This window comes from Ranitomeya variabilis, chromosome 1, assembly GCF_051348905.1.
Source record: "Ranitomeya variabilis isolate aRanVar5 chromosome 1, aRanVar5.hap1, whole genome shotgun sequence".
In the NCBI taxonomy this organism is placed as follows: Eukaryota; Metazoa; Chordata; class Amphibia; order Anura; family Dendrobatidae; genus Ranitomeya; species Ranitomeya variabilis.
In genome coordinates this window covers 845,430,187-845,443,013 of record NC_135232.1, presented here as the reverse complement: position 1 = coordinate 845,443,013, position 12,827 = coordinate 845,430,187, and the positions used below count along the sequence as shown (strand labels likewise).

The following is a 12,827-nucleotide window of genomic DNA, read 5'->3' as shown; positions in this document are numbered from 1 at the left end:
AGCTGCGCCGCTGACTGCTGTATCCAGCATTACAGCTCAGTCCCCATAGAATGTAATACAGCACAGCCCCCATAGAATGTAATACAGCACAGCCCCCATAGAATGTAATACAGCACAGCCCCCATAGAATATAATGCAGCACAGCCCCATAGAATATAATGCAGCACAGCCCCATAGAATATAATGCAGCACAGCCCCATAGAATATAATGCAGCACAGCCCCATAGAATATAATGCTGCACAGCCCCCATAGAATATAATGCAGCACAGCCCCATAGAATATAATGCAGCACAGCCCCATAGAATATAATGCAGCACAGCCCCATAGAATATAATGCAGCACAGCCCCATAGAATATAATGCAGCACAGCCCCATAGAATATAATGCTGCACAGCCCCCATAGAATGTAACGCAGGCAGGTGGCAGCCCCCATAGAATGTAACGCAGGCAGGTGGCAGCCCCCATAGAATGTAACGCAGGCAGGTGGCAGCCCCCATAGAATGTAAGGGGTGCTGCACCAGGTTGGTGGAGAATCCGATGGATGGGTACCAGGGGGAGAGTGGGAGCGGGGTGCGCTGCATGCCATGGGGAGACAAAGTTTAGTTTGTCAGTCCTCCTATGCTGTCAGAGTCTCTGCTGTAACCGCAGCAGGGCAGCGCTGCATGGAGAGGGGGAGAGACACATACATTCACTTACAGTCTGGAGATCCGCTCGCTGCTCCCGCGGTCACACAGACACGGAGTGTCTCACAACTCTGCCCCCGTGCCAGAAACCAGTCCGGGTGCTGCCGCTCTGTCCTCAGAGTCCGCCCACGTCTATAGTTGAGGAGGAAGCCGGAGGCGGGCGGTGAGGCAACTCAAGGGGGCGTGGCTACAACGCAGTCCCAGGGAACGGAACGAACAGCGGGTACTAATCGGGCTCTCTCTACGTCCCGGAAGTGGGCGGGGCTTCACCGGCGGCCGCAAATTCGGGATTTTAAATGCCCGAAGCGGGACAGCGGGACCCCGGTGCCAAAGCGGGACTGTCACGCTGAAATCGGGACGGTTGGGAGGTATGCACTGCACAGTACCATCACTCCTCCTGTATATATACACTGTACAGTACCACTCCTCCTGTATATATACAACGCACAGTACCACTCCTCCTGTTCCGTATATATACACTGCAGAATTTACAATAGCTTTCACTCATGTAAGAAGTGAAATCTGGCATTGTACTATACCTATATTTCTCTGCTGTATCTGGGCATCATGAATCGTGGTATGTGTTAAAGGGGGGGGGGGCCCACTGAGACTCTTTCGCCCGGGGCCCTCAAAAACCTGGAGCCGGCCCTGCTTGCCCCTATAAGTTTAATGGAGGTCACGGGTGAACACTCTGTAAGTGGGCAGATAAGCCACACAAATGTTTCTGGTGGTGGGATCTAGTGGTCATGTCACCCGAATCAGCATTATACAGCCTTAGTCTTGTAGTTTTCCAAACTTTTCCAGAATTGGGGCCATAATTATGGAAAATTGGGCCAGAACTGCACTACGGTGACACAAGCTAATGGTGTGTTCACCTGTGTCACTAATCTTTGGATGTGTTCACAAGTTGCAAAATTCGCCAAAATGATGGCACAAATTCTGTTTTACTGCAACTTCTCACCAGGTGAACACAGCTCTTGTGATGTTCACCAGCGGCTGGAGATGGGTCAGAGAGCAGCGACCATGTAGCCACATCCCGGCCATGACCTTCCCTACTTGCAGGACTCCATGGTAAAAACCCACAAGCGGTTATATACAGAGGTCAGAGCTTTACAGGAACTTTTACATGGGGCTGTTTTATGGCCGCGGTAAAACCCAATTGACAGGCGATGTATAATGTTCCTCAGCGTGGGCAGCAGTGCCACATCACACACGGCCATGGCACATCTGGCACATCCCTGCTCCACACCCTTAGTTAGCCTGCTTCCCCGCTTCACACACTGGGTGGTGCACGGCTCATGGCTGCCCGGAGAGGACATGTCAGGTCCAGGCGTAGTCACCCGCAGCGGGACACATGGCAGAGAAGGCGGCATACATGTCTACCTGACTCCGAGCAGCATAGTCTCCCGGACACTCCACACTGACAGATGAGCCTTCGGCAATATGCGACGACAGTGCTCTGTGCTGCCCACTGCTGGCGACACGCCCGCCTGTCAATCTCCTCCGCCCGGTCCTCCCCACACACCATAGAGAGCGCGGGGTAGAGCGGCAGCCACCATAGAGAGCTGCTGTGTCAGTGCTGTAACTGGTGAAGTGCTCCACATAAGTGTCTGTGTGACCTGGAGGAAATCGGGCTCTCTCTACGTCCCGGAAGTGGGCGGGGCTTCACCGGCGGCCGCAAATTCGGGATTTTAAATGCCCGAAGCGGGACAGCGGGACCCCGGTGCCAAAGCGGGACTGTCCCGCTGAAATCGGGACGGTTGGGAGGTATGGGTAAGCAGCTTGGTGTGATGAAATCAACTGTGGAAGCAATAATAAGAAAATGGAAGACATACTAGACCAGTGATAATCTCCCTCGATCTGGGGCTCCACGAAAGATCTCACCCTGTGGGGTCACAGTGATCACAAGAACGGTGAGCAAAAACCCCAGAACCACACGGGGACCTAGTGAATGAACTGCAGAGAGCTGGGACCACCGTATCAAAGGCTACCATCAGTAACACACTATGCCACCAGGGTCTCAGATCCTGCAGTGCCAGATGAGTCCCCCTACTTAAGCCAGTACATGTCCGGGCCCATCTGAAGTTTGCTAGAGAGCATTTGGATTATACAGAAGAGTATTGGGAGAATGTCATATGGTCTGATGAAACCAAAGTACAACTGTTTGGTAGAAACAAAACTCGCCTTGTTTGGAGGAGACAGAATGCTGAGTTGCATCCAAAGAACACCATACCTACTGTGAAACATGAAGGCGGCAACATCATGCTTTGGGGCTGTTTTTCTGCAAAGGGACCAGGATGACTGATCCGTGTACATGAAAGAATGAATGGGGCCATGTATCATGAGATTTTGAGTGCAAACCTCCTTCCATCAGCAAGGGCATTGAAGATGAAACGTGGATGGGTCTTTCAGCATGATAATGATCCCAAGCACATATCCAGGGCAACGAAGGAGTGGCCTCATAAGAAGCATATGAAGGTCCTGGAGAAGCCTAGCCAGTCTCCAGATCTCAACCCCATAGAAAACCTTTGGAGAGAGTTGACAGTCCGTGTTGCCCAGCGACAGGCCCAAAACATCACTGCTCTAGAGGAGCTCTGCATAGAGGAATGGGCCAACATACCACCAACAATGTGTGCCAACCTTGTGAAGACTTACAGAAAACGTTTGACCTCTGTCATTGCCAACGAAGGATATATAACAAAATATTGAGATGAACTTTTGCTAATGACCAAATACTTATTTTCCACCATAATTTGCTAAATAAATCTTGCCAAATCAGACAAGGTGATTTTCTGGATTTGTTTTCTCATTCTGACTCTCATAGTTGTGGTCTACTTATGATGTCAATTACAGGCCTCGCTCATCTTTTTAAGTAGGAGAACTTGCACAATTGGTGGCTCTAATCCATCCTCAGTAAACTCATATTTTCCCATTACTTTATGATGGGAGATGACAGTTGGTGCTCATAATGTTCTATGTAAAACTGTACATGTCAGTGCCTGTCTCTAGCCTTTCCCTTCAGCAAATCCTATCCCAGTAATACGAAAAACTGTCTTGTCTGAAGAGTTTACCCATCAATTGGGAATGACTGATCAGTCCAAGAGGAGAAAGACGCAGCTTTATCTGATCAGATACATTACAAAGTTGCATATGTTCATGTGCACTACTGATGATCATTAAATTGATATTTACTCTTTAAAACAGGACCTGTCACCAGGTGAAAAGTGCTTAGTTTCTGCTCTTATGTTATTCCTGTAACTCACCTGTACTGCTTCTAGACTAGTGTTTCCCCAACTCCAGTCCTCACAGACCCTGCAGGTCATGTTTTCAGGATTTCCACAGGTGAGAGAATTCCTGATGTTTTGATGACCTCTTCTGGAAGGCTTGGACACCATATGCGCTGACCCTTTTTTAATCAATAAATGAGGGATTGGGTTTCCTTTTATGTCTAACATAAAGAGTCGCATCTAGATGGGCCTGACATCCCATGATCAGCAATCAGTAGCTGCATGTTTGTTTCCTCCAAGGAGGACCTGGAGCTGGACCGCAGCTCTCTGCCTCGCCCCATGAGCAGCCGCAGCTTCCCACGCAGCCTTGATGACTCCGAAGAGGATGATGATGAGGACAGTGGACACAGCTCTCGCAGGAGAGGAAGCAGCTCTAGTGGCGTCTCCTATGAAGAATTTCAAGTGTGAGTGCTTTGCACCTAGTTTTCTATCTCTTTTCCTTCTTTCTTTATCTATAAAAGGGTTAATACCTTAAAGGCTACGGTGAGCGCTGTTGCTTCGTGCTAAAGGTAAAAGAATATTACTATTATATGTTATATGTCGAAGGAGATCATGTATACAAGCCAGAAGGCCCCAAACTGTCCCCCCATTTATCGGTTCTCAATTTTTCTGTCCCTTGATATACCCAATGCAAGTATATAAATGATCTGTCTTCCTGTAGTCTGGTTAGGCGAGTTGATCGGATGGAACACTCTATTGGAAGTATCGTGTCCAAGATTGATGCAGTGATTGTTAAGCTGGAAGCCATGGAGAGGGCTAAAATGAAGCGCAGAGAGGTCCTGGCACGACTTCTGGATGGAGTCACCGAGGTAAGTGTCTTATTAACCTCTTAATGACCGCCAATACGTCTTTTAACTGACCTAAGATATAAGAGAATAGCCTCCCCATACAGGTGACAATCCAGCAGCTGTCGGCTGTCCACTATAGCTGACAACTTGCTGCATCAGCCACGATCAGTTTTGGCACCGTCCAAATCTGTTTAACACCTTAGATGCTGCTATGCTGCTTTCAATAGTGACTACATCATTATAAATGGTTAACAGACTGTGGGGGCTTCCTCCTAATCGCAATTGGTGCCCTCAGATCATGATTGTGTGGTCCTGATGTTTGCGATGGCAATTCATGACCAAATTTTGGCCTTAGAGTCTGACTGCTGTTGTAACCTGTTCAGAAGTTAGAGACATTTAGGTGGTAATAATACCTATTTTCATTTCTGTCATGTCACTTTGCATTAATTCATGAAAAGCAACTGAAGGGCTAATAAACTACCTGACATCAGTTTTCAATATGTCAGGGGGTGCTGTTTTTGAAATGGTATCATGTTTGGGGGTTTCCCAATATATGGGACCCATAAAGGCACTTCAAACATGGCTAAGTCCCTAAAAAAATAAATTTTGTAAATTTCCTTGAAAAAACGAAAAATTACTGCTACATTTTTAAACCTCCTAAAATGCTAACAAAATAAAAGAACATTTTATAAATGGTGCTGATGTAAAGCAGACATGTGGGAAATGTTATTTATTAATGATTTGCTGTGGTATGACCATCTGGATTAAAGGGATAATCATTCAAAGTTTGAAAATTGCTAATTTTTTTTACATTTTTCTCAAATTTCTGATATTTTTTTATAACTACACAAAACATATCGACCTAAATTTATCATTATCATAAAGTATAATGTGTCGCGAAAAAACGATATCAAATTCACTGGGATTTGTTGAAGCGTTCCATAGTTATTACCACATAAAGTGACACTGGTCAGATTTCAAAACTTTGGCTCCGTCACTAAGGGGTGAAACACTCTACTCTAATTCTTTACTGAATAATGGTTTTTGGAAATGTAAGGGAAAGAATTAATAAAAACCCATGCATGGGATGAGTGCCTGATGAAAGCAGTCGGAGGGGAGAGCATCACAACTCCGCTTTCCTGGCTTTGTACTTATCTAGAATATTGAGGGAAGGGTAACCAGTCTGGCACAGGTAGTACTGGCTCCTCCGGCTAATGCTGTCGTTCTCTGGCTTCATGGGATTGGTTGGATTGTATAGGGGTAGTGAAATCTGAAATGATTACTGGGAGTAGAATGCAATAAACCTAAGTCCAGAGGGGGAAATCCAATTGGGGAGGGGGACTTTATGACGAGTTATAATTTTCATTTTTCTTCATGTGTAGGATGAAAGGCTTGGCCGGGATAATGAAATGCACCGAGAACAAATGGAGCGCCTGGTGAGAGAAGAATTGGAGAGATGGGAATCTGATGACGCTGCTTCCCAAATGAGCCACCGCTTGGGGACTCCTAGTGGAGCCAATGGCCAAGCACGCCCCAGGAGCTCACGCCCTCCCTCCTCACAGTCCACAGAGGGCCAGGATGGGGGAACAGTGGCCGCTAGTGTTACAAACAGCCAGGTCTAAATACTGACGTAGTGGGTTGGTCACCGATAATGAAGTATGGGTAGTTGTTTTCAGGCCAATAAGTCAAGAACGGCAGTTTGCCGTAACCAGACCTGAGCAATTTCTTATTCTAGACGTTCAACGAAGCACACAATGATCTCTGGCTGCTCAGGACAGTAGTAGAGCGATCACCACAAACAACCCGCCTGCCTAGAGTTTTATTTTGTGAGAATGCTACTCGGGTGCGTGGTGAGACAACACAGGAACTGTTCCCATTTAAATATCCAGGCTGGTTTATTGGTGCTTCATAAACCCTGCCACAAACAAAGGAAAATAAACGGCCTTTCAGTGCAGGCAAAACAAAATAAATAATTCAAATAAAGTCACTTTAGAGACAGTCCTGGTCACACAGGCTGGATAGCTTCCAGTGTACCGTCTGGAGACACCACAGAGGAGGTCTTCTTATCTCCATATGCAGGCCATGTGTCAAACAAACAGACTCTATTTTATCACCTGAACCTCACCCAGGGGTGGGGTATGTTGGCAGCCAGATCCACCCATCTCTCAGGCTACCCATAAACCTGACCCAGATGCCCAAAACAAGCCTTTTAGTACTATGTGCACTAGAGCATTACTCCAGGTTTACACCACAGGGGACAACCACCTGCGTGATACATACCTTCTATCAACTACGTGTCCAGTAGCCACCTTACAGTCCTCAGACCACAGTGAATAAGAGATGAAATACGCACCCATTGATGTCCTGCATGTAGACGAACATAAGGCTTAATGCTGCAGGCTGATGAGCCAATACGTTATACAGTCGGGCTATAAGACTATTGGTACTGGCTATATACAGTGTATTATAATAGAAAGGTGTAGTGCAATTTAACCTGATCATTCCCTTGTCAAATAATTTAGAGTACTGCTTAGATTTTACTGCTAGAATGTACACTATTTAAAGTAACATTAGCAACCTCAAATAATGAAGTATAAACAAGCTCATAAAAGATATACATTTATTAAATAAACACAAGACATACAACACAAATCCATGAATACATATAAAGAATATATTACACTACAGAGTGCTTCAAATATTGGGTGCAGGTGCACCAAAAGGACACGCAACGTGTCACATAATGGAGAGGGAGGGAAAAAGGGGTACAGTCAGATAAATGCCAATACTTGGTAACCACTAATTTTAGTTTATCTGACTGTTCATATCCTTAAAGAGATCCACTACTGCACTACATTGCTAAAAAAAGCCAATTCAACGGTACAATGACCAAGTTATTTACAAATGCAGCGAGAACACTCCGTCTCATATCATATCAAGATCTTACCCTTCTCCATGATGCCGACACACGCCCCTACGCGCGTTTCGCCCACTGCTTCGTCTGGGGGCTAGCACGGTGTCTCTGTCCTCCCATATCCTGTATTTATACTACTCCCCGCCACTGATTAACGGCGCATGTTACTGACAAGTACGGGCGCCTAGTGCCGCATCATCCCCTGCGCCAATATGGCGGTGCGGTTCACCGGGAAAGTAACATTGTAGTATATGTCAAGCATTAGGTGTGTTTGGGGGTTTTCTTTGGTCTTTGGAAGTTAATGTATAAAAATGTCCTTGTAGGGAAGAATAGCAGAGCCTGCGGTGCTCTCCTGAACTGCACTCTACTGGTGGGAACCATTTATTTTATTGTATATAAGCCCAGATCGATGGTGGAGCAGTCATAAAATGTATAAAGGGGTTTTAGGGTCAGCTGTTCTACCAAAGATGTGAATGGATCTGTCCTGTGAGATCAGGTAAAGGCTTTTCCAATTAAACCAAGAATCGAGTTCTTACCCGTGGATGTTTGGATTCCTCTGGTTTGAGCGAACTTTTAGTCCAAAGTTTTGTTCGAGCACCAGAACTCTGCCTGAACTTGAATCCCAACCCTATAGAAGACAATGGGGACTCTCTGTGTCTATCTCTGTCTCCAGCATCTGATCTCCAAATACGGGAGAGGTCCGTGTTCGGAGTTCAGCGGTACAAACCCCGAATTTTACAGTTCACTATTTTTCTGTTGTGTTAGGGCCCTGGTCAGAGTAAGATGAATCTGACACCAGGTATTAGCTATCCCGTCTGAGAGCAGCTTGATGTAGGGGCAGATCTACGAGTTCTCTGAATGCTGTATAACCCCTTCCACACTACTGTTTGGCAGCTTTCTGTGTGCACTGTGCATAGGCAGAAGGCTGCCAATCAGCTTTGGGGCGGGGATATACAGAGCTCATGAATATGGAGCACTGTATGGCAGCAGGTGTACTAGTCTTCTAGTAATGATAATTAAGTGATAATCAGTGATTTTATCAAAACTACAGCAAGTAGCCCAGGAAGTGATACATCCCTGAAATCAGGATCTCTGTCTCTACATTATACTGCTCTCAGGTTAAGTGGTAAAAACCTGATGACAAACTCTTATTATAGATGCATATCCGCTCCATCATTTATTCCGATGTAATCATGTAATCTGATCCAACTTTGTAAATAGCACCTAAACTGAAGAATATTTCTCTCTAATTAATAATCACCCTTTATATAAATACAGTGGCACTAGAATTTATTTCTTTTGGATGCATATTTTATGCTCACACATGGCAGATTTCATAAGTTTTCAGAAGTATTTCATTAAGTATTTCAGAAGTTTCCGGGGTGGAAATCCCGCGCATATGAATAGGATTTTCTCACCAGTGTGTGCATATATTTTTATATATTCCATTCATATGTATGAAACCGCTCTGCCACAAGTGAACATACAGTATAGGTAACACAAATAACTCTGAAGAAGATGACTGGGCAATAAGAACCTTTGATTTTTAAATGATGCCAGTCGAGACATAAAGGACCTGTAAATAATTCTGTAGCATGTTGTTACTATTGTATTTTGTACGAACAAACTTCATCTTGAAGTGCTAAAGTTTCATGGATATCCGTGTACGTTTTATGATTCCGCTCCAGCGTGAGAAGTAAATCTATTTTACTCTAGAACTTTGTGAATCACATAACATAGCGATATTGTATTTGTAAGGTTTGGTATGAATGATTCTGGCAAAATTGTATCATGATGGACGGCTATTCGCAAAGTGTGCGTAGTCACGCCGAAGTGTCCAAGTGTATGGTCGGTATGTTCACACAGTTTTTGGGAGGCTAAAAAAAAATAAAACTTTTTTCAACCGAAATCCACTTCCATAAACGCGGCTTCTTTGAGAGCGTGGAGGTGTTTCATCTTTAGTTTGTTTTGTTTTTCAGCCTTTTTTCTGGATAGTGTCAAGTTTGGAGTGGATTTCATGAACAGTCCACCTGAAATCAGTAATATTCACTGTTTTTGATTTTTTGGACTATTTTTGTTTGTTGTTTTTTTGTGTTAAGATTTTCAAAACCCAGTCGGGAATAAAAAAACTAAAACAAATTCACCATATCTAAAGCCTAGTAGGTTTTCCACACTGATTTGCAGCCTTTTGACTCGATATTGTCAAGTTTTAGAGCGGATTCCACAAGGAATCTGCCTCAAACATGTAACATAATAACATAGTTAGCAACGCCGAAAAAGACAATTGTCCATCCAGTTCAGCCTGTATTCCATCTGAATAAATTCTCAGATCTTCGTCCTTCTAAAAAACCTAATGATTATAACATACAACATTGTTACGCTCCAGGAGGACGTCCCTTTTTTTTTTTCTTTTTTTTTTTGTTTTACTGCAGCAAAGTTTTCAAAACCTCAAAAATTAGTTTGGACAGTGGTTGTTTTAACAGAAAAGTGGATTTTCTGTTGAAATGAATCAGAAGTGTATTCAGGGAGTATTGATATGGACTTCGGAGCAGACCAGCTTCCAAATCATTGTCAAAAAAACTCAGTGTGAACATACTTTTACTGCTAAGCTGATTTGTCTCTTGTCATTGTCTGTAGTAAAGTTCAGCTGAATAATGATGTGACATTCCCTTGACAACTTTGCACAATCTTTTTTAATCTGATTGCCGCATTATCAAATTGAACCAATTCAGGGACTGTAATAAAACTTGGGTATTAGGTGGCATTTTATCAAAAGTACATGCCATAGAAATCTAATAGGTGCTGCTTTTATTTTTACAACCCGCACCTACCAGGAGGATAAAGGTCTCTTTCTCCCCATTCAGAGAAGTGACAATGCATTTGGCTCTTTTAATTTTACTTAAAGGGTTTGTCCGGTAATAACTTATTGATTGGTGGGACCTAATGGAGAGACAGTGTGCATGTTCAGCCATTGCTCTATTCATTCCCTATGGGGCAGCTCGGCACTGCTCTTGTTTTTTTGTTTCTGGCAGCCCCAAAGAGAATGAAGGTAAGTTGTCTGACCTGCTGCTCCATTTTGTATTGGGGATAAAAGTGCCCCTTTGGGAATAAAAATTCCTCATTCGGCTGTTTGCTGCCGATTCCAGCATTCGGACCGCCACTGATCAGTAAGCAATCCCCAACAATAAATATAGTATCACTTATGTGGGGACAATTATTCACCTCATCTACTGTTTTCTGTGCTACAAGACTTCCCCATTATGCCAAAATATGTGGGTCCCAAAGTTGTTCCCTCAATTAGTATCTGTCCCTGTGGTTCTACCCGCTATATTCGTCGACATGGAAAATTCATGTGATCAGCTACCAGACACTATTGGGAGCGCCTGTGATCACGCAGAGGGGTACTGCAGGGTGCATGTGGCCCCCAGGCCACAGGTGTTGCACCGCTGCCTTAATGAGTGGTTATGTAGTGTAAGCTTGCAGACACTTTATATTCTATAAGTACAGTATGTTATACCACATGCACTTTATATTAATAAAGATATTGCCATCTTGGAATTTATTATGTCTTCTGTGCTTTGTGTCAGTGGTTAAAAGTAGAATTGAGACGTACAATAATGGTATGAGAGCAATTGATGGGGAATCCACTCAACAACCCATTAAATTGTCTATAAAGCACAAATGAAGAGCTCAAGAAATTATGAATTTTAAGGTTAACTTGCTGCTTCTCCACCGATTCCTACTCTCATAAGGTGTGTGGCAAAGTACTGTAGGCGAGGTATGTCTCACTAAGGCCTCTTTCACACATACCTGTCTCCAGAGTATGTGTCGTGACAGTTTTCACACGTACCAGAGACACTGACACACGTAGACCAAGTCAAATGAATGGGTTAGTGCACATGTCAGTGTGTTTCCACGGATCATGTGTCTGTGGGCAAAACACGCCAACATGTCCGTTTTTTACCATCAGCCCTGGCCGCAAAACGTCCCCCACATTTGCACACGGAGAAAACACATTGATGTCATCCGTGTGACATGCATCGGCACTGTGGAAGAAGCGCTACAGTGAGGGCTGTTCCCCGGCAGCTGGTGCTGAATATGGCTCTCATTCTCCCCTGCTTTGCCAAGCAGAAGAGAATGATGAGCGTTATATTAAAGTCAGAACAATGACAGCAGGTCGGGGCTTTTGGGACTATTACTCCCATCATCCGATACCTGCTGCCGCTTATAACAGTGACAGCAGGAGCGGATGATCGGGGTACTCACCCGCAGCCTGCGGTATAAATGAATGAAAAACCCGGCGTTGGTTCCCCCCTATTTTCTTTAACCAAGCAGGGAAAACTCACAGCTGGGGGTTGCAACCCTCAGCTGTCAGCTTCAGCAAGGTTGGTTATCAAGAATAGATGGGTCCCCATGCTGTTTTTCAAATTAAATAATTTTAAAAATACGGCATGGGGTCCCCCCCATTTTTGACAGCCTTGCTAAAGCTCACTGCTGGGGGCTGGTATTCTCAGGCTGGTAAGGGGCAATTGATAAAGGCCCCCCGCAGTCTAAAAATAGCAGCCCGGAGCTGACCAGAAAAGGCGCATCTATTAAATGCGCTAATTCTGGAGCTTTGCCTGGCTCCTCCCACTTGCCCTGTAGCGGTGGCAAGTGGGGTTCATATTTGTGGGGTTGATGTCACCTTTGTATTGTCAGGTGACATCAAGCCCACGGCTTAGTAATGGATAGGTGTCTATAAGACACCTATCCATTACTAATCCTATAGTTACATGGTAAATAAAAACAGCCAAAATATAGTCTTTTATTATAAATAAAATGAAACACAGTTTTCTATTTTTATTTAAAAATAACAAACACAGTTATACTCACCTAAAGCCTAATTCCACCGAAGCCCTCTATGTCCTGTAATAAAACTAAAATAAAAAAACAAAAATATACTACCATACCTGTCCGTCGTTGTGTCCCATGCCATAATCCATGTCTGGAGGCTAAATAGTTTTCAACCTGGATGGTGTCAAAATACGACCGTCCAGGCTGGGAACCACTGGTGAATGAGCTGCTCATTGACCAGCGGTGACATCATCACTGGCATTTTCCCACGGTCCTGAGGTCACCACAGTTATGCCTGACCTCGATGACGTCACCGCTAGT

General features: G+C 44.4%; 1 protein-coding gene across 1 annotated transcript in view; it reads left to right on the top strand.

Moving 5' to 3' along the window:
- Positions 1 to 11,231, top strand: part of PKD2 (polycystin 2, transient receptor potential cation channel) — a 58,577-nt gene extending 47,346 nt beyond the window's left edge. Inside the window, exons 13-16 of the mRNA XM_077276454.1 lie at positions 4,212 to 4,375; positions 4,633 to 4,780; positions 6,142 to 7,323; positions 7,911 to 11,231. Of these exons, the coding sequence (XP_077132569.1) occupies positions 4,212 to 4,375; positions 4,633 to 4,780; positions 6,142 to 6,381 (552 nt within the window). The 3' untranslated portion in view covers positions 6,382 to 7,323; positions 7,911 to 11,231. The remainder of the gene's footprint in view (positions 1 to 4,211; positions 4,376 to 4,632; positions 4,781 to 6,141; positions 7,324 to 7,910) is intronic.
- The last annotated feature ends 1,596 nt before the right edge of the window (positions 11,232 to 12,827 follow it).